Source organism: Odontesthes bonariensis, chromosome 9 (assembly GCF_027942865.1).
Source record: "Odontesthes bonariensis isolate fOdoBon6 chromosome 9, fOdoBon6.hap1, whole genome shotgun sequence".
NCBI lineage: Eukaryota > Metazoa > Chordata > Actinopteri > Atheriniformes > Atherinopsidae > Odontesthes > Odontesthes bonariensis.
This window is the reverse complement of record NC_134514.1, coordinates 16,781,574-16,803,531: the sequence shown is the minus strand read 5'-3', so window position 1 is coordinate 16,803,531 and position 21,958 is coordinate 16,781,574. Positions and strand designations below refer to the sequence as shown.

At 41.0% G+C, this 21,958-nt stretch overlaps 3 protein-coding genes across 4 annotated transcripts in view; 2 read left to right on the top strand and 1 right to left on the bottom strand.

The window, feature by feature from the left end:
• Positions 1-133: 133 nt before the first annotated feature.
• On the top strand, positions 134-5,404 carry ppm1na (protein phosphatase, Mg2+/Mn2+ dependent, 1Na (putative)). 2 transcript variants are annotated; one of them, XM_075474396.1, is made up of 7 exons: positions 134-255; positions 369-884; positions 1,620-2,191; positions 4,191-4,308; positions 4,416-4,530; positions 4,627-4,690; positions 5,236-5,404. In XM_075474396.1, exons 2-7 carry the CDS (start codon positions 479-481, stop codon positions 5,266-5,268), a joined length of 1,308 nt encoding a protein of 435 aa, XP_075330511.1. In that variant the 5' UTR covers positions 134-255; positions 369-478; the 3' UTR covers positions 5,269-5,404. The 2 variants fall into 2 exon arrangements, with proteins under 2 accessions (XP_075330511.1, XP_075330510.1); XM_075474395.1 differs by having other exon boundaries at positions 134-884.
• A 5,457-nt stretch (positions 5,405-10,861) lies between these two features.
• LOC142388832 (amino acid transporter heavy chain SLC3A2) lies at positions 10,862-14,396 on the top strand. Its single transcript, XM_075474394.1, has 9 exons — positions 10,862-11,237; positions 12,142-12,306; positions 12,379-12,479; positions 12,558-12,635; positions 12,729-12,781; positions 12,875-13,070; positions 13,582-13,689; positions 13,769-13,831; positions 13,981-14,396. Exons 1-9 carry the CDS (start codon positions 10,862-10,864, stop codon positions 14,356-14,358), a joined length of 1,518 nt encoding a protein of 505 aa, XP_075330509.1. The 3' UTR covers positions 14,359-14,396.
• A 1,204-nt stretch (positions 14,397-15,600) lies between these two features.
• Positions 15,601-21,958, bottom strand: part of ptgir (prostaglandin I2 receptor) — a 28,178-nt gene continuing 21,820 nt past the window's right edge. The window contains exon 3 of the mRNA XM_075473409.1: positions 15,601-18,596. Coding sequence (XP_075329524.1) covers positions 18,357-18,596 — 240 coding nt within the window. The 3' untranslated portion in view covers positions 15,601-18,356. The remainder of the gene's footprint in view (positions 18,597-21,958) is intronic.

Sequence of the window (21,958 nt, the reverse complement as noted above, 5' to 3'; positions counted from 1 at the left end):
GCAGGTTATTTGCGCTGGCTTATTGGCCCGGGGATTATCCAGCAGTGTTAAAACAGGGAGGAGAGTGGGTGGAGCAAAGAAGAGGGATAAATCAACACAAACAGATTAGCTACTGCAAAAGTGGGACTAACAGAGCAGGAGGGAAAGAAGAGAAGGAGGAAGACAAGAAAACACAACCAGCAGAGAGAGAAGCACCCTGAAGTTTCAATATAAAGTTATAAAAAGAGGATCGTGGATGATGGGTTTACAAGTCGGGTAAAAGAAGAACAAGTTGCCCTGATCTCTTCTGATACAAAATCATTGTATTTCACTAAACAGCATCTTACTTGTTGCTTTTTTTTTTTTTTTACCTGCTTGGGCTGGCACAGCTGTTGCCCTGGACCTGTTGAGGAAAACACACGGCCGGAGGAGAGGCACTAGAAGGAAAAGGGCTGTTGCCAGGTCCAGCAGGAAGCTTGAGCATAGGCTCCGTGGAGTGATGAGGACGGCCAGGCGTGCGAGCAATGTGGAGGTGCCCTCCTTCCTCCGCCAGCTGGTAAAAGAAACCGAGAAGATGGTAACATTCTTTTTCAAAGGGGGATCCAGGGAGGGAGGGTTCGGAGAGGAGGACAATTTGGATGAGGACGACTCGCTGCCAAGCCCTTACCTGGAGCGTCCCATCTTGGAGAAGCACGTGTCAGAAGGGGGATCCAATTCAGGGTTGAACTATGCTGTGGCAAGCATGCAGGGCTGGAGGGCTCAGATGGAAGACGCCCACACGTGCATGCCTCAGATGAGTGGAAACCTGGAAGACTGGTCGTACTTTGCTGTTTTTGATGGACATGCAGGCGTCACAGTGGCACAGTATTGCTCCAGAAACCTGTTGGATCATATCCTGGCAACAGGTACACGACAATTATGTCACGACTATATAATTCTTAGTGTAGTTAAATATATCTAAAAACGTATTATCTTGATTATTTGGAAGAAATGAACAGGTCTCAGATCAATATAAAACTAATCTCAAATGTGCTTACTTATCTAACAAGAAAATGTAATATAACATCACGCAAGGTAGAACTAATTTGGGGTGTCAAATATTGTAACACAGTTACATCAAAAGATGTACAGTATGTCTAGTTCCAGAAAAATATGTCGCACTTGTAAAATGTGGTGTTACAGTAAATATCTATGACAAATGTGCATAAACAAACACTTTGAATAGGAGGGAATGGACTTGAATAATACATATAGATTATCAAGGACAAGCAAAGAGAAAGCGATACAGTGTTAAGGGTGAGATTATGTAATGTGACACGTGCCCCACATAAGCATACAGTGGATGATTCATAGAGTTTTGGACACAGTGACATTCTGAAAACCTCTGAAAGAGACATCTTTCAGAGTATTTCTTGATTCAATATGGCCAGTCAATCTGCTATGTTTCTCTTACTGTAGCAACAAGAAGGAGATCATTTGTTTTAGTTGCAATCTAACTTTTAATTATCTGAATTTGCAGCTTAATTGCTATTAAATGATCAACAGTTATTGGCATTCCACAAGTACATACAATACAATACAAGATGTAAGATGTAAAAGGGTACAAATCTATATTCAAGTCAAAAATTTCTCTTAAACAGGTGGGGTCAATGTGAACGAGGACCCTGAGCAGGTGAAGGAGGGGATCCGTGAAGGCTTCCTTGACATTGATCGTCACATGCACAAAATGACTCGTCAAGACAACTGGGACAGAAGCGGCACCACTGCGGCAGCTGTGATGATTTCCCCACGCCACGTTTACTTTATCAACTGTGGGGACTCGCGCACCCTGCTCAGCCATAATGGCAAAGTGGTCTTCTACACAGAGGACCACAAGCCATTTAACCCCAGAGAAAAAGAGAGGATCCAGAACGCTGGAGGCTCAGTGACCCTGCAGCGAATCAATGGCTCGCTGGCTGTTTCCAGAGCACTGGGAGACTTTGACTTCAAGGAAGTGGACTGGAGACCACAGACGGAGCAACTCGTGTCACCAGAGCCAGAGGTGTACGAGATAGAGAGGACACCTGAAGATGAGTTCCTGATTCTGGCATGTGATGGTGTTTGGGATGCCATTGGGAATGAGGAACTGTGCGCCTTTGTGCGCAGCCGTCTGCAGGTGTGCGACGACCTGAGAGAGATTTGTACCCAAGTCATTGACCTTTGCCTATATAAGGTGAGACGTCAGGCCACCACTCTAAATAAGAAAAATCAAAACAATTAAAGTGGAGTATACCGACACATGTTCGTCCTCGATCTTTGTGATTGGGTGGCTGAATAAAATCAAGCAGCAAGCGATTTGAATGAGCAAGATGAAAATTCTGGCATATATTGCAAATGTTTTATCAAGAAAACAGCCCCATGTTTTGGCAGTAACACACAGCATAAAGGCACCTACAAAAGGTTTAATTATTACCAACTTGTGTCATGGATATCATTTGTAATCTATATATTATACAATGAGCGTAAGGAGTGTTGAGCACAGTTTTAGACAAATAAACAAGAGAGCAAAGGCAAATCTGTCAGTGCTTTTACGTAAATCAGGAACTGTTTTATCAGAGAACAATGAGGGCATTCGAAGAGTGCACCCTCCACCAAAACCAATGCTTCATTTAGTTATTCTAAAGAAAATTATGCAAACCTGATTCAAAATGTAATATTTCTTTTTTTCCCTTTGCCCATGCCCCACATCTACTCAAAGTGTCATTAAGATCAGCTTGATAGTTTCATAATATTGCTCCTAAACAGGGAAACAGCAATGAAGAACACGTTAACAATAAGATTATAAATCTGACCACATTAAGTGTCTTATTGTGTAAGTGCCACAAACATATATCAGCCCATTTAAAAAAAAATAATGTTGTGTTGTTTAAAAATAATCCCCAGTGGCTGAATTTATAAGAAATCTGTGTTTTGGCAGCTTTAACGACAACACAGGGGGTAGAAACACCTTCCCATGTGACATTCATAAGAGATTGGTAACACAACAAAAAACAGTATCCCAAACCGCATGTAAAACTAAACATCATGAAAAGATTATTTTCTACCCATTCGAAGTGATTCATTGTGGTGGATGCAATTAAATATTTTGACAAAGACAAAGTTCCCGCATGCGCATCCTAGTGTGCCGCGTGTCAGTTGAACTCTATGCTGTCAACTGTGCATCATATTTTCCTCATAAACATCAACCACAAGCGCAGACTACAAATAGCAGCTCACAAAAACGTCCCAGGAAAATTTCTATTGAACTGAATGTATGATCACATGTGAATGTGCAGCAGTAGGATTTTGTTGTATAGATCAGCAGAACTTCTGACAGGGGTTGTTACAGTAAGGAAATTCATGAATGAGCAAACTTGCATTTAGAAGGGGACGAGGTGACGTTGTTAAGGTATTATCCTGCTATTTTTGTATAAGTAGATTCCTACTGCTGGGCTTCTTAAAACACTTTCAGTAACCGTCTCTCTCAACACTGACGAGCCCTTTACCTGCCCTATAAATAGCTGTATGAGCGTATCCCGGGACATTAGATCTGAGAAAGAAAATCTGGTTGGGATTATCACTGAGTGTGCATGTGTTGACGAGAGCTTGGAATTATGGCTCAACACACACCAGCTCAGGGGCTTTATCCTGACCGCCATGGGCTGCTATTTATTTCACTAACAAAGCCTTACAGGACCTGCTGTAAGACTGCATGTTCCACGGCACTCTGACCCTCACTACTTGCAGCTCTGTGGTTATGACACTGCAATGCATCTTCCCAGAGCCCATACGCGGAAGTAACTGCATGTTTAGAAATTATTAATAAGATTGTGATATAAATATTGCCTCAACTCAAATATTCTAAAGAATCAGGAGATGATAATCCACCTATTATACAAAATAAAAAAAATCGGAAAATCAACTTGACTGTCATAATTCACAACCGTCTAAAGGTTTTCTTTTAGCTTCTTTAAATTTTATTTTGGAAAATATATATATTTTTTTTTAAATTTACAAAATACCATTTGTCAAATGTATGCAGTTAATATAAGAACAGAAGAAGAAGAAGTGGAGCACATCTGCTTCACTGAAATGGAAATACTTGAGTAAAGAACCCCAAACTGTGCTTGAAATAAACCTACTGCATTTGTGTGCTCTCCATCACATTAAAAGCGCTCTGTCTCCCTCTGCAGGGCAGCTTGGATAACATCAGCATCATCATTGTCTGCTTCCCCGGCGCCCCCCAGGTGTCACAGGAGGCGCTGCAGCAAGAGGCGGAGCTGGAGCAGCAGATTGATTCAAAGGTGGAAGGTGACTACCTGCGCCAGAGTTCCTTCAGATTCACCCATTAGCACACCAACCTTCAGACAACCGCTATTCACATTTCACACCTATTGTTTGACTGTGTCCCTTCACAGAAATTGTTCAGATGATGAGGTCCAGAGAAGAGGACCCCGACCTTCTGTATGTGATCAAATTCCTGCAAGCGGAAGAGATTGCAGGGCTTCCACCCGGAGGAGGAATCACTAGCAAGTGAGTGATTTCATCTCATGAAAAACAATGATGTGAGCAAATTTTTGATGGAGCATAAATGTGCTTACTACTTTATTTCAAAATCTCTTATTGTAGGCGAGACTGCATCATCTCTGCGTATCAGAAACATGTCATGGCCCACAGGACTCAGGAGCCCATGGTGAGACAAATGAGTTATTAGAAAAACTGTCTGCTATTGATGTAGATATTCATCCTACATTCATCATTCTGTCGAGTCAAAAAGTAGATACAGTAGAGGGAAGCAGTGCTCTAAACTGCTGATAAATTTGTCTTATCTAAGGGCCAGTAGAGCTACACCAAAACATTCAAGCATTCAGCATTAATGGACAAAAAGGCAACTGTGATTTTCATAGATAGATAGATATCTAATGTAAGTCCTTAAAAAACTCTTAACATTAAAGCCTTAAAGTATCACATATCATCATTTTCTTTGATAGTTGATTTAAAAAAAAGATTGAGAAAAATCTAAGAAAACTGCAAAAAAAGAAAGCCCAATAAAGTAAAGATACCCTCATTGTGCTTTTGTTGAAGCCCCAGAAATATCTATTCATAAACTAATAGACTTTAAATATTTGAGGAGAAAGGCTTATCTATTAACTTCTTTGGATTTCCATGCGCTATCAGCCATAAAATAAAGTTACAGCAGTTTGCATGACACTAACTCCTTGTCCTGTGACTTTTCAGGACATTGAAGGATCAGAGGAGGACTCAAACTAAATCTGTGACCATGGAGACAGAAACAACACCAGCTTCACCATCTCCATGGAGACCAAGATGCTTGAACGAGAAGTTTTACATTTTAGATGGGCACCAGCTGTAACACATTCTCTTTGAGTATGAGCCACATATTTGCTTTCTGGTCAATTAAAGCGAAAGTTTACTTGAAAAACTGTGTTGCTCATTTGTAACGCTGGATATTTCCGAATGACGGTGACACGCAAAAGTTTGAACAGCTTTTGTTTCTGTGGAACGTTCATTGGGTAGAAGAAGAACACATCTCAATAAGGTGCTGAGTTAAAGGATAAACACTTTTTTTTAGCATTTTAAGCAACTTTAGTGTGTAATTGTTTTTGTTTTGGATTTCACAGGGAAATTACGGAAAGGAGGGCCATGCAGTTGTTTGAGCGTGAGGAGAAATTTCAGACCTCAAAAGACTGGCATCAAGGTGTCAGGCTCTGATTACTTTGTCAGTCAGTTCACGGTAGTGTTGCACCGATACCATTTTTTGGCCCCGATACCGATACCGATACCTGGCTGTGCAGTATCGGCCAATACCGATACCATACCGATACCACTCTGTTTGAAAAAAAAAAATAAATAAATAAATTAATATATATATATTAATTTTTCAAACAGAGTGGTATCGGTATGGTATATATATATATATATATATATATATTGCAGCTCTTCATATATATATATATATATGAAGAGCTGCATACTACTTGGATGTAAAATGTAAAATCTTTATTAGTTTACAAGTTCATAAAACACATGGGGTGGGGGGCTCCAATCTAATGGAGAGAGAGAAGGATTGGGAATGCAGGCTTCCTTGGTCGCGACACACACGACAGGCAAACCCTTAACACAGCACACGGAATGAAAACCCACTACAAGTCAGGCTAGCTTCACTAGCTTTAAGGCACGCTTTAAACACAGCACACAGAGTCAACACACCACAAAACACGCGGCTAACCTGCAGCATATGGCGCCCGTTTAACCACAGACCCGTCACTCCTCCCCACGCAACCCCACCAATCAATACCACATAACAATAGGCCGACCTATACATAAACACTAAAACACGAAGTTAAAAGGAGAGGAATACTTAACTCGCCCACTTGGCGAGACCCTCCCCCGGGGTCTGAGCTTGTAACACCGTCCAACTCCTCGGGGCTTTGCTGGACGGCGAAGACGGTAACTGGCTGTCGGCTGGTAGTGCGCTGTCACGACCGCACAGGGAGCGATGGCGGCCCAGCACTCTCTATCGTGGACCCTGTTTTGACTACAGGAAGCACCCAGCCTCCCCTCCTCACACTCGCGCTGCAAACTCCCCCTGGCTAGCTGTCTTCGTCGCCGGCAGCTCTAGATGACTGCGAACGACACCCTCCCCAGCTAACAGAGTGCCATGTCGCCAGACGTCTTGCTCCTCACACATAGAAAAAGCTGCCCCGGCATTGGTTAAGAGCGGCTATTGGCCCGCTCTCATTGGTCTGGAGCAGGCCAATAGCGATAGCTGCACAGTGATCACAACACAGTGTAGCGAGTGTCGGGAGAGAGAGGGCTACGTTCAAGTGTCATACAAGTATCGGAAATGGTATCGGTGCCCTACTTGTTGGTACTCGCCGATACCGATACCACCATTTTAGAGCCGATCAGGGCCCCGCCCGATACTGGTATCGGTATCGGTGCAACACTAGTTCACGGTCATGATTAGGAAAGACCAGTTTATACCTTTCAGCATCAAAGGTGCCTTTCCAGATGTGCAAGTTGTCAGTTCCATGGGTACTAATGCACCTTCATACCATCAGAGAAGCAGGCTTTTGACCTGAGTGCTGATATCAAGCAATAACAACAAGATGGGGCCCTCTCCTCTTCTGTCTTGAGGACGTGGCATCTATTATTTCTAAAACAAAAATTAAAAAATTCTATTCGTCTGACCACAGAGCAGTTTTCCACTTTGCCTCAGTCCGTTCGAAATGAGCTCAGGCCTTGTGTAAATGGCCGTGTTCCTAGATCATGTTAACATATTTTTTCTTCTTTTCATGCCACAGCTTTAACCTGCATTGGGCATGGAGAACTGGGCTCAGACAATGATTTCTGGAAGTTTTTCCTGAGCCTGTTTTTTGAAGTGCTTGCCTGAGTACCCGAAAATTCAATATCAAATTTGGCCATGTCCCCACAGAAAAGTCTCTAGATACCCAGAATATTTTGATTACATTGTGTACTACAGACCAAGGAATAGTCAAAGTTTAAATTTTACAATCGAGTGCATTTTTCTGAAACTGCTCCACGATTTTTAGACGTAGGTTTTTGCAGCTTATAGTCAGGGAACCAAAGTCTCAAAAGCTCAATAAAATGGGTTGAACCTGACATGGTCTGCCATACTTTTTATTTGTGTTTTTTATGTTCACTTTGACCCTAAGAAGCAATAATCAGAGGGTCTGCTCTGCCGGAAACATCGCGAAAAAAAATTGTGGCCATTTTAGTGTATGTACCCTTCATTTTTTGATAGAAAATGTTGGAAAATTGCAATTTTCCACAAATCCTCAGTGGGTTTGGTAAGCTGTCAATAAATGCATTCCAGATGCACAGAACACACGTGGAGACAACATCCAATTAAATTATAAATAGGGTAATTCTTCCCCTTCTAAGCGCTCCTTTTATTCCCAAAGCAAATCATCTGTAAACTTGAATGCAACCTTTTTTTAATCAGGCCTCAGACTGGCACTGTGTATGGTATTTGACAGAGAAGTGTTTAACAATATTTAAACATACAGTGCCTGGAGAGAGACACTGACAGATATCTACTTTCTACTAGAAGTGTCTGTCTCAGGTAGAACATTTACATTACTGTGATAGTGTATACAAACTATCCATATGGAAACAAATGATATGACACTCTTCAGCCTAAAGCAATCCGCTGAGTCAAACCTAAATAGGATTCCTCTTCAAAAAACAACATTGGTGTTGTTTCTACTCAGAGTCCTGTGAGAGAGCGCAGTATATCTCGGTGGATAATTAGTTTGCACGGCGTTGTCAAGGAACAAAGGATAGCAAGAACGTGTTGTAGCAACATAAATTTACACCATGAGTGAAGAAAGCCAGAGAGCAAGACACAAAAGGGATAAAGAAAGCAGGAGAAAGTTGGAGAGAGAGATAGAGGGGGTAGAGGGCAACACAGCAGCTTTCGAGGAATTAGCTCTCATACTTCATTAAATGTGTACCCTGTGGCATTTAAGCAGGGATGTGTGATGCGGTGCTTCAGAATGTGTGCAATGATGACCTCCTTCATTCTTGGAAGGAATCCTAATAGACAACATCTGTTCAGCCTCCTGAAACTCACTGTCAAAACATTGTTATCCGTTATAAGAAATTCTAAAATGCAGAGACTTACGCAGATCCTCCTACTTGTGAACGTTTTATAGTATTATGTTTGTTCCTTTCAAAGCTGCTTAGTTTGAATGGAACTGACCATTGGGTTGTGCCTGAAATACAATATCTGGTTACAATTTAGATCTCTAATTGTATTGTATGGCAATTCAATAAATTTATAGGTAAAAACTGAAAACTATAGGAGATAAAAAAATGTTTTAAAAGATTTGCTGAGTTTCAATAAGATATGGAAAATGTAAGCAGAGCGGAAGTCAAAGCCAAAAGTAGCTCATTTTGGACTCCAGGGAGATCTCTTATACAGTCATGGGTTCCTCAGAATGTTTTGCAGTGGTGTGATGACACTCGGCATGTCTGTATTAACTGACTGAGCAGTTCTTCTATTGGATAGCACATCCTTGCAACCTCCGCACTCCTGAGTCAGATCACTCAAATATTCAACACAACGTGCTGCTCAACTTGTGTAGAACATTAAACAGACAGCAAGGCAAGGTGGAAAAGACGAGAAGGACGTCAGGTGAACAGAAAATGTGAGTAACGACTAAATCTGCGTTTTTTGTTCAGATAAAAAACTGGCGGCTGGTGCAGTAAAACAGTCAAATGTTCCGTTAGAACCTGTACTGGTCAGCTGGAGCCTTTGCTTTCTGTTTTCAGCCTAAAAAAACCACTCAAAGGCCTCTATGCTACCCACCGCTGCCTTGTAACGCTCGTAAACATCAACATTTCATAGGAACTAACAGAAATGTTGATGTATTTTGTCATACTTACTGAATATATGTTTTGCTTGACCAAAAGAGTGGCAGGCTACAGTACAAGAAGCGTCAACAAAATAAGGAATCAGAAAAACAGAAGTGATCAGAAGGAAATGACTAGATAAAAATTCTTTATTCTGCTTTTTAGACGACATTTTTTTGAGAGATGTCGCTGCCATCAAATTCAAGCTAAGCTTAAATCTTCTGAGCAATAATAAAAGGTCTGGTATGTTTTCTATCTGCTTTTGTGAGTTGAATTTTGTTTTGTGAGATTTGAAAATCATTCTGTTTTTATTAACATTTCACACAGCGTTCCAGCTTTTTTTGAAAGCCGGGTTGTAAAATAAAAGATACGTGGACTTAACAAGAAATTTCAAAGTGCCTCCAAACATAATAATAATAAAACACTCCAGACGCAAACACAATGTCTATGCAGAGAAACCATACATACGCCTTTTTCTCCAAGTAAAAGAGTAGAGACAGAGACAGACTGTGTAGCAAGAACGATCTCGGAGCCATTTAAGTCCGGTGTGGTGAAGTGAAAATGTAAAAGTATTTACACATTGATTAACTAGCATAAGATGATGCTTTAGGTTTCATTGGTCCGTTCTTCTTGAGCTGTGTGAGGAACTGGGAGTTCTGCAGCCCCTGGTGCTGATGCTACACCTCATGTTTGTTATCTGATCATTTGTTGTTGTTTTTTAGCATTCAGCAGTTTTTATTCTGTCCGTGATTCCCGTTTGTGAACTCAACAAACTGAAAAGATCTCCTCTTTTTCTGCCTCACTCTGCTCCTGTGTCTCAGTTTTCTGAGTTTTTCTGCAAAATTGTGTTAATTCTTTGGAACTGTTTAAAATTGACAAGTCTATTTACTTGTGATGCGATAATATTTTTATTTGCAAATTAATATTTACAGGAGTGTTGAACTTGTGAGCCATTTGTGGCTTAAGATGAAATGCAGAGATGGTCTTTGTCTATACGGTGTAACTAGTTTTGTAACTTTGGCCTACTCTAAATCCCCATTTTCATTTCATAACCAGCAGAAATGTGGATTTTGACCATTTGCTGCAAGTGAAATCAGTCAAGCCACCTGTAAACATGACAGTCATTCAATCAATGCATATATGAGGATGTAAGTGATGTAATAGGATAGCCTTGAAATAGTTTAAATGTGAGAGAAACCCTTCTTTGAAAGCTCGCAATCCCTTCTGATCAGTTTAGTTAAGGAACTGCGCTCTGTGGAGAGACGTCAGAATCAGTCTGTGTGTCACCTGACCTGCAGCATGGAAAAAGCGGTTCATTTAACTGATGAAAGCACCTGTGTGAAACAGGTAGGAAGTCATGATAAGTCGGCAGGCTTAGAAACAAAGCGAGCAGGAGACAGACAGCAACCGTTGGCCTACTCCTGCTTGACTGTTGGCTTCACTGTGTCACCAACCTGCAGAGATGCCTCTGAACGCAGGAGAGAGTGGGTACGGCGGCGTGCCAGAAGGTGGGCTGGCCGCTGGTGTGGGAAACTCCGAGACGGCACCGCTCCTCATACCAGAACCAGACCCGGAACCGGTTTATCAGTGGCAGCCCCTGAGCAAGGGGGAGGTGGAGACCGCGGCGGGAGGTCCAGGATGGAGGAGAGCGCGCTGTTACCTGGTGGTGTTGTTCTGGATTGCGTGGGTGTCCATGCTCGCCATTTCAGTCGCCATCGTCGTGATGAGCCCTCGGCCAGTTGGGACGTCGCTCAAATGGTGGCAGAGCACTGTGTACTACCGGCTGCAGCCCGACTTGTCCACGGAGGCGCAGGCCGAGGGGTCACAGGGCGTCAACGGTAAGTGCGAGTGGAAAATGATGCACAACACGCGTTAATTATGGAGGGTTTGCGTAAGAGCGATTTACATGCAGCTATATGTCAAAAACAGAACACCCTTCAGTTTTATTTGACTATCTGCCTTCTGGTGGTCAGAACGTGTTCACACTGTAATACACATCTTTGTGCGCTTTGGCACTCAAACTAATGTCATACAACAGTTCTGCAGTCTGCCTCCATGAAGTTTGTAAGTTTAGCATTTTTTTTCAGAAGTTTTAGTCACTTTACGACGCTGCTAGTGTTATAGATTATACTGATATTAAATTAAATGGTTGTCTGCTCCATACGCATTACTGTGCAAAAGTCTAGCCACCCCTCATTTCTTTATGATTTGTCTCCAAGGAGCCAGACTACCTTGTAATATTGTAAAAGATTTCAAAGTTTTTCAACATTTTTTCTTTTTCTTTTTCTCACTCAATTTCAGTTCAAGTTTTTGTTTAAGCCTCTCGATACTGACATCTGAATAAGTTTTTTAAAAAAGAAAAAGGACACCTAATTCAAGGGATAAATCAACAGACAACCTTTTTGAAGCAAGCCTCTAAACTTAGGCGCAGGTACACTTGTTTATTGCAATGTGCTTGAATGATGGAACCAAGTAATGACCTTTTGATTGAGAGTCTATCTAAGGCCAAAAGTTTCATAATTTACATAAATGAGTTGCGCTTGGCCGTCTACAAGTGGAATGTTACTTGCACCATGCAGTGCATGTAAAAGGCTGCTGCCACATGATTGCAACAAAGTTGGACAGAAGATAAAGTTATCCTCTAAAATATGAACGACGCATTGAGACACGTAGTTGGATTGAAGAGCAAGCAGAACACGGTGAGCTTGTGAATATCTGAAGTAACACAGTTTTTCTCTGAAGGGGTGTGTGAACGCCTTCCCTATCTCAGGTCTTTGGGTATCGGGGCTCTAATCCTGGAAGGTGTCTTTACTAAGAGAATATCTTCCTCCAACCTCACTGAGGCCGCTGAAAACATGGAAAAACTGTCTCAGATCCAACATCTGCTCATAGAGAGTAGCAAAGCAGGTGTGCAGAACTTTTTTTCCACACAGTCTGTATGTGGATTGGTCCTGCATTAATGATGATGATTATTTTCAGATCTCAGAGTGGTGTTAGACTTCTGCAACGTGGATCCGTTGACACTTCAAGATGTAGCAGATAACCTGGACAAGCTGTCAAACCGCTCGGCAGCTGCACAGGTGAAGCCTACTCTCTGCTAAAGCAGCTTGTAGCTCTGGATCTCTTAAACATTACTTGTGTCTGGCTTTTTCCTACAGCATGCTTTAAGGTTCTGGTTGGAGCAAGGTGTAGCAGGTTTTGTCATATGTGACACAGATGCAGCATATTCGGAAAAGGTAAGTAACACCGATTCATTTCCTAAAAGATTTGGCTCCAAACAATGTGTCCCTAAGATGAACTTTTCCAAACTATCGTATTAAAATTGTCAGACTCTGCTGGAGTGGAGAGGTGTCCTTGAGGAATTCAGCTCTCAGGAGGAAAGGTGCAGTGTTTTGTTTTTTATTTTGTTTTTTTTTCCTAATAAAATAAATTTGTAAGGCTGCCTTGAAAATGTGCATCTGTTTGACCCCTTCAGGATTGTGGTGGTAAAACAGACCAGAGATGTTCTGCATCCACTGAACGGATCTGGCCAGAACAACGTCACGCTGGTGAATGTGGTCATGAGGTCCATTTTGCCATACTCGGATCACCTTCTGTCGGCTCAGGAAGTGGCTGATGCTATAGAGACACAGTTGCAAACATGGGAGGAAGATGTATGGTCAAGCTGGACTGTAAGACACATGTTTGTATTGAAGTTATTTCGTGTGTGGTGTCATTTTTTTTTAAGGTAAAGATGGTGTGTAGATGCTTTCTAAAATGGAGGGCAAGGTTTAATATGCTTTTGACCAAAGATTCAAACTGGCTAAATGTAAGATTTATCTTTATTGATTTAAAAATTATCTATCTATATATATATATATATATACTTTATTTTGCACTAGTGTTTCTGCATAAAATCTAAATGTTTTATCAGATGTCTGCATGTTGTCTTGGTTTTTTTTTCTTAATTGCCACCATGTCTTGGTAAATTTTTTCCCAAACTTTTCTGACATGTAGGCATACTAAGCTCCTCAGTTCTTATAGAAGATACAGAATCTACATGAATATAACAGAAACGGGAGTTTACAAAGATGAGCATTTTTGCTCGGTTATCACTACTGCCTTTACCGGTTGTATCTGCATCTGTTGAACTGCCATTTGAACATCATTTCACAGCCCCTGGGGGTTTGTTGTTTCCTTTAGGTTGGAGGTGAGGCACCTCAGGATTTGAAGAAGTTACTCCTGATGTTGATGATGACTCTGCCAGGATCCCCTGCTTTGGAGTACAATGCAGAGACCGGCCAAACTCAGGTAAAGCCTTGTCTGAGACTTTTGACTCATTAATCATTTATAGGCTGATGTCAGATAAATTTCCCCCCAACCAATACAGAGTGAGTCTCAGGGAGGAGGATTATCACACAGAGAGACGGATGAGCCATCAGACGCCAACAGAGTGAGTAATGATGTCAGCTGTTCGTCTAAAAATCCTCGGTCCTGTCCTCTGACTTATTTTACCAAATGATACTAATGCTAGTCATGTAAAGCTGTTGGATGATTTTGAACATGTTTAACTTTCATGTGTCTCCACAATTCCACCCTCAGAAGACTAAAAAGAGAGCGACTGCTCTCTTTACCACCCTAAGCCACTCAAAAGCCAGAGAAGAAGCCCTCCTGTACGGCAGTTTCACCTTCCTCTCCTTCAACACCTCTTCAAACTTTTCTTCCTCCTCCAACTCCACTTCTCCCCCTATCCTGGCCTTCCTGCGCTCTTGGGGATGTGTAGAGTTTCTCGTGCTGCTCAACATTGGGCCCGAGCCTCACTCCCTGGATCCTGCTTGGGCCCCGAGCCTGCCTGAAACGGGAGTGTTTGTGGCCAGCACTGGGATGAACCACTTGGGCTCGACGTCTCTGTACACGCTTAAACTGCAGCCTAACGAGGCCATCGCAATCAAACTGTTTAAGGCAGGAAGCTACTCGTAGAGCTGTTGACATTTAGGGTGCTGGCATGCGAGCTTTTCTTTCACAGACTAATATCTGAAAACTTTTTTTTTTTTTTTTTTTAAGGTTTGATATGTGGTGAAAATAAAATGATTCTGTGGCATCATTGCTGTCTAAATGTTGTTTCCTTTTCAACCTTGTTTAACAGTGTTTTTAACTGACAGTTGTGAATTTTAAGATAAAAATCAAGGTACTTGATTAACTACATTAAGAGATTAAGGGTTTTGGTGAAAACGACACACTATATGTTGGATGATGACAGTTTAAAATCTGACAAAGATTAAAACGTAAAGCAGCTTAATCGACTGATTTAGAAAGTTTATCTCGTCTATACTTTCTAAAAAGAAATTCCTTTAAAAGGTCTCATATTTTATGGATGAATCCAACCCCTTCAATGCTGTTCGTCACTCTCACCTCAGCTGCTCACAAAACAGACCACTGAGTCACATAATTACTCTCGGATGTGGACTGTTCTTGATTCAAAACCCTGGGGTAATATTGAGTAATGCAAGTCCAGGAAACAGATGAGGGTTTGTGGTGATTTATAGCAGAATCTTCTCTTGACATTTTGTTACTGGAAAGTAGAACAACACATTTAGTTATGGAGGATAACATTAGTTGCCCACACGGTGGTGCTGCAGGGCCGATCACAGCTCTGCCGCGCTTCTCTGCAAAACTTTTGCACAAGACTTAAACATGTAACTACATTATATCAATCTAGTAATAAAGTACAGCTAATATTTCTTTTTTTATATACACACCTAAAACAGCCTGTCGCATAAATATTTGAGTGTTTTTAGCTCTGTGGCACTGAATAATGAAGTTCAGATCCACCAGCCTGTTCTTGATCTGTCATGATTTCTGATTTGCTACAAACACAAAATGTTGAGCATTTAAAAACTATTTCTGACAGCACGCATATGTCTGTTCTCCATGTTGGTGAACATGAAAATACAAATTCTGGGGGTTGAATGTTGTCAGACTCTCCTCCTGTAAAATGATATGTAAATACAACAGATACTCTAGTTTGGCTGTTACATTAGACACATGTATCATAATGTATCATAACATATGTATCATGTTAAAAAACTAGGACTCGCGTCTCTTGTGAGATAAAATGTCACATAACTTGGCAAACTGTAAGTAAGTGCACAAACATAAGTTGCGAGGCATTTTTTTTTCTTTTATGATTTTATTTCACATGAACAAAAATCTGTATCACAGAAGGAAACACGTTGTCCAAAATTGTTTTCATTCATTTTAATACATTTACAGTTGAAATACATTCATTCACAATGTATACTCGGAGAGGAAAATGTGCAGGTAGGAACGTGTTTGACTGGGTCATGCATGACTGCGCATAAGCAAAAAGTAACTGCCTAAAGCAGCCATAAATCATCTAACGCTGCCTGTTATTCTTACATCGTTGCAATCTGGTGCAGAAACCAACACAAAGCACCACAATCAGAAGAGCTCAAAACGTAACGCACAGTGTAAAAGGATTAACACTCAAAGTAATGTCGCGACAGAGTCTACAAAGGACACATTCTCACGGCACATGTTGCAGCAGCAGACATCTTTAAAAGCACATGGCTCTTAAACATTCGCAACAAATATAGGAAGATTTGAAATCTGTGAGAGGACGAGGGGGAATCTCGTCTCTGTGCAATAATGAGACAAAGGGTTGTCAGTGTTAGCCTAATTTGAAAATAAGAGGCCTTTTAACTTAAATGTGACACATAAAATAGTTCAAAGTCAGATGAACTGATGGGATTTTTTCACTGAAGATTATTTTAATTTATTTTTTACTTTAGACCCAGGGGGAAAAAAAAAAATAAATCACAAAAGAAAGTCATCTGAGGGCAAAGGAAGGAAACTAAAATCTCCCTCTGAGCAAACATGTGGTGATTCACATTTAGCCCTTTAACTTGAGCCCAAATGAATGGACTACTTTTAATTAGCTTTGTTCATTTTTTCAAGTCCCTCCTTCTTATTACTTGAGCACAACGACTATAAAGACAAGATTTGATTATACATCAAAACAAAATAGTACATTTTCACATTTTTCTGACTTTTCTCAATGTGCTGCAAACGGAAAAACGGGTGATGAAATGTTTATGTCTGTCAGTTGGGTTTTGGGTTTCTAAAAAGAATGACCAGCGCTTTGAGTAAGGAAATGTGGAAGCCCAACACATAAGTCTACAAAGTCTACTTGAAATTGGTTTGACTTAATAAGAAATGTTCAATTGTTTTCACCCAGGTTCACCATCTATGTCCATCATAAAATATCAACCAATATTGAATTTATAGAATATTGAAATTCATTAAATCCTCTGTAGACATAGCCGCTCACCATAAGATAAACAGAACTGTGCAATTCCTTGACTTTTCTTAGTCATTTGGTTTAAGAGCTAATCTGCACCAGCATCATCATTTTACAGTCTTTAATGTTCAAAACCAGTTTTTTTTTCCTATTGTAAATGCATTCTCGTACCATTCTGCCTGAATTTCTCCATTTCAGCTCCTACTTTTTGTTTTAACCAAAAATGGTGGGCTGCAAGCAAAGATGCTCATTATTTGTTTAAAGCTTTCCAAGCTAGCATATGTCATGCAAATATTTTACATGATGATATAGACAAGTACTAGAATAAAAAGCTGGACTGCAAATGAGGTGCTTCAGGCAACCTAAGGGCAGTGTACTCACCAGGCGACGTAAGTCCTTTTCACACATCAATTGTGGCTTATTGCTGCAAAAAAGGCGTACTTGTTAACCCGCCGCTGTTCCTCTTTGTTAATTCACACATGCAAGACTGAAATAGCTCAGCCCAGCATCTCTGTGTGCTTACACACTGTCAGCGGGCAAAGCAAAACCAGCTAAACTGATGACAGCATCACAGCTGGCTCCTCATTTGCCAAGTCAGAGGCCAATCAGCTACTGATCAACTTTGACCCCCCCCATACTGCCTCTGTGCTTTCACGTAATGCCGAAAGAGTGTGATAAAAGCAAGGTGCCTCAGTCTCAGTTCCAGCTTGAAAGCAATGCAAGAAAACACTTAGTTTTAGTGGAGACAAAAGTTTTGAAACTCGCAGACTTTTCACATCTGCAAACAAAGCTACAAGATTAAGATCAGATTTATCGTCATGCATATACACACTAAATTTGTTTCTGCTTTTAACCCATCACACACTCATAGAGACAGATGCCAACCTGGAGCAGTGGGCAGCCATTCACAGCACCCGGGGAGCATGGGGGTACAGTGCCTTGCTCAAGGGCACCTCGGCCGTGACAGCCTCCAGCTGTCAGTTTCACCAATCTTTTTAAGTGTTGAGAGTGGGAATTGAACCGCCACTGGATGACCGACTCTAACCACTGTGCCACAGCCGCTACAAACACACTGTGGAAGAAAATTCCCAAAATGTACTATGTCCACCGTACGTTAAATAGTTAGTCAGATATCACCACGAGGTGAAATAGATCTTAATGTTGAGTGTGATCTACATCTCATATCATATCATGGATGCTCTCAGGTAAATACTGATTGAGGGAAAAAAAGAAGAGTATACATTCATGCATGTTTTATGCCCATATAGCTTTATCCAAACACATATTTGTATTTTACAGTATATAATCCGTCAACTTGATATGGTTGAATGCATTCCTTTGTGCCAAGTCACAGTGCTTTGTTTCATGACACAACTGCTCTCTTAAAGTTGAAACAAGGTCCATGTGTCAGTGGAAAATCAACACCAAGTGCAAATGTTCCAACATTTCCTTTGTGGCAGATACTTTGTGTCTGTGCCCACAAATTGTGAGTATAGGAGTCTCATACTCTCATACTGAAATGTTAGAGAGATTTCAGAGTTTTGCTCCAGTGTTTCAGACCGGGCAGTCTTGCCCTCTCTAGTCCTTCATCTTTCACATCCAAGGGTTTCTGTGGGTTCTAAACTGTAATTCATGTTGACCTGTGAAACTGTCACTTCTAGGAGCTTCGCTCTATGGCGTTATCAAGGGGTAAAGATAAGGCGCAGTGGGCTTTCGTCTTCACAGCTCCTTTGCTGAAGCAGCAACTCAGCAGAGAGCACAGGTGGCGAAACACAGACTTTCGGCAGATGATAAAGACCCAGGGATCCGCAATGGGATTGAGAGCGTAGAAGCGGAAGGCCGTCAAGTTCTCCTTGTCACCACAAAATGGATGAATGGCATTAATAAAGCCTGCAATCTGAAGAAAAGAGAAGGTTATGGTTAGAGGCAGTCCCTGCTGTTCACATATTCAAATTCAATCATCTAAAAGACATAAATCAAGTCCTTTGTAAACATTCTCAGCAACTCTGGTGTTTTATGGACATTAACTGGCTGCTCCCAAGTACAAAAGTTTATAGAAATTGTTCAGAATTAGAATAATAAAAACATCAGGATGGAGGTAAATCACACAAAGATGCCAACACACTGTCAATGTCTGACAGGAGAGATGTTATCTGTCAGACATTGACCATGAAGGCAGATGCTGAAGGACTTGCATGAGACTGTTGCTTATGACCAAATTAAGAACAAGTTTCATGACAGCAACATCATTTTTGTGGCATGTGTATTTAACATGCTCTACATGTCGCCTTAACCAAAGTATTTCCAGCAGTAGGAACACGCCTCACACTGACAACCTCCCATTGCGTGAAACATCCATGAAAGGGGAATGTCTGATTCTGTGCACACAGAGAAAACGGTTCTGGATCAGTCCGAGGATGTAGAGTGTTGTAGTTTTCTATCCCGACACAAGCAAGACTAAAAGGAGAAGGGTTGTCAGTCACTCACATTGCTGCTACATTTTGGAAGAACAGTGCTTTACCTTAAATGCTTCCTATTCAAAATCTTGCTTTACTTGTGACTTGCACCCAAGAAGAATGCAGCAGGTTTGTCTCTATGAATTGCTCTCCTCTCATAATCAGTCCTCAGCCCTTACAGCTCCTCAGAAATAGTTCCAATAATATTTTGTTCAAACATTTCTTCTGTAAACGATCATTTTGTGTTCACAGAAGTGTTGTTCAGACACCAACTTTGACTCATTTGCTTATTGATGCTCACTGATGATCTTCTCTGGGGAACATTAAGGCTTTTTAAAAAAATAAAAAAATAAATGACAGTGGCCAATAAATCTGAATACTGCATAAGATCATGCATTCTGTGAGCTGGATGGAGCCACATCAAACCCACGTTTCAAGCTTCTGTAACAGCAAATGCAACAGAGTTGTCGGCACTTTGGTGTTAAAACTAGATGACAACACAACTGTATGTTCAGTATCAGTGTCAGTTGAGACTGTAGTTTACCTTGTTAAGATGGACCACAGCCCATCTGTCAGCATCCGTCTCCAATAAAACATGAACAGCGTGATCACACTTCCAAGTTTAATAACCATCAGGTGTCCTTAACACGGACTTATGCAACGGTACATGGCAAAATCACAACGGATTCTTGCATTGACCTTTAAGGCGTGACAGACTGCAGACAGGTAGCCCAGACAGCAGCAGCTGGCTGCTTACTCATCCTGGGCAGAGAGAGGAGTAGCAGCTGGCTCGGGAAGCTTCTTTGTCACCTCACTCCTCTTCTCTATCAACAATTCTCCATTTCCTCCATGAAATATCCAACAAACAATAGCCTAATTAATGACTTGTGCTGATTGAGTGTCTTTGTACATTGTGTAAATGTTTCCCTGTTGCTAGGGCCTGGCCTGAAAACTAATAAGCTAGAGACAATGTGCGAGGGGCCAGAGGGAGCAAGTCCAGAGCCAGGACAAATTAAACTACCGGTGGGATGAGACACAGACCTTCCTATGACCTCTGGACTCTCATGAACTAGCCAAACCTCGCGCAAAAGCAGTCGTTCACATATTGATACAGAGATCAGAAGAGGGTGACAATAAGCAGGCCCCAAAAATCAGAAATTATGTGGTGAATTAATCTACTGACATGTTTAGCTCAGAGGCGCAACAGAATCATATCTCCATCAAGGAGGATGTGGTTGAAACAGTTTGCCTGTCTGTTGTAAAGGTTACACAAAAAGGAAAAGGATGGACTGGAAAAAAAAAAAGTTTCGAAAGGTCGGGGATTGCCAGACAAAAAAAAAAAAACTTTAAAAGACAGGTGTATCTGTAGATTACAGACTTAAGTTAGCCCTGGGGGAGGTCTGACATGTGTGAGACAAATGCAGTTTCAACAGAGAGGGAAAAGAAACAAGTGTCGAGATGTTGTTGACTTTTTAGGAAGTTAGCATACTATTTGAGTTTGTGGGAATTTTCTAAAATTGCACAATTTGTTGGACTTCTGGGAATCTCAAAATATTTTTTAGATTTAACTATTTATGGGTGACATTTGGTACACACATGGTAGAAACAAACGCACATCAGTGTCCTCAGCTTCTTTTCACAAGATAACATGTTTTTCCTGTAAACTTGTAGATTGCAACAGGGAATCATAAAAAAAAAAAACTTTCACAATTTGAGCTGATGGCACTTTTGTCAGGTTGTTGCCTCAGTTACTCCATTCAGAAATATAGCTGGCATCACATTAATACGTCCACCAATTGGTTTGTGAGTTAAGTTCTTCCTTTTAGCCCTTTTTTCTAGTTTCAATATGTTAACTTAATCAGGTTAGAAGTTAAATGTCTGAGTTAGTAAGTTTGACTTTAGGGATGTTTGAACTGGTTGCAAGGAAACTTTCTTTGGCACTCTCCAATGGTAAACAGTCACTGTTGTGAAGTAATAGTAACATAACGTTAAGAAAGACAGTTTGAGGATGTAAAGTTATACATCTTTTGATGATTCTTTAAGTTGAGTTTGTTATTTTATTTTTGTTCCTCTTTTTTTTAAGGTCTACATAAGAAAGGAGCTATCTTCCTTTTGAATGCTCTCAATTAGCGGAAAAATGAATAATAGCACGTTAACCTTAACTGGTAAGCTGGTTGCACTGACTGCAAAACAGTAACAGCATTCAATCTTAACCTCTATGTACGGAGTAATTTTTGTGGCACAGCCTGTTTTAATTCAGTAATTTGTAGAGTACAAGTAGACTTTCTTAAAAAGGCGCCAGAGCAGCCCTCTCCAGTTTTACATTAGCAAAGCACAAGAAAAAGTGCATCGAATAGATGTTTTAAAGAGCCCGCAAATGCATGTGAAAAATGCACTCAAGAGTTAACAGTGAGAAATACTTTAACGATCTCGACGTTTAACCAAGACACAGGCCTCACCCCGGTGTCAATATGTTATTTAAAAGTTATTATCCACCTCATTCATCATACAGCGTTGCCAGAAACATTTCAAACAGACATTTACCCTCATACGCTCTGCCATCATCCTCACCATCGCTGTCTCATTTCACATTACCACCCTCACTGGAGCGTCTGCTCCTGCATGCCACCCTGCCTCTTATGGTACTCTCAGCGGACCTGAAGCCCTGCAGAGAGGCAAACAAATCACAAACTGTCCTCTCCAAGCACTCCAGGCTGTAGGGCCAAAACTGATGACATGTCAGGCTCTCCTTAAACAGGACCATATTAATTCATCAGTGTGTACTCAACGAGCAGAGTCATGC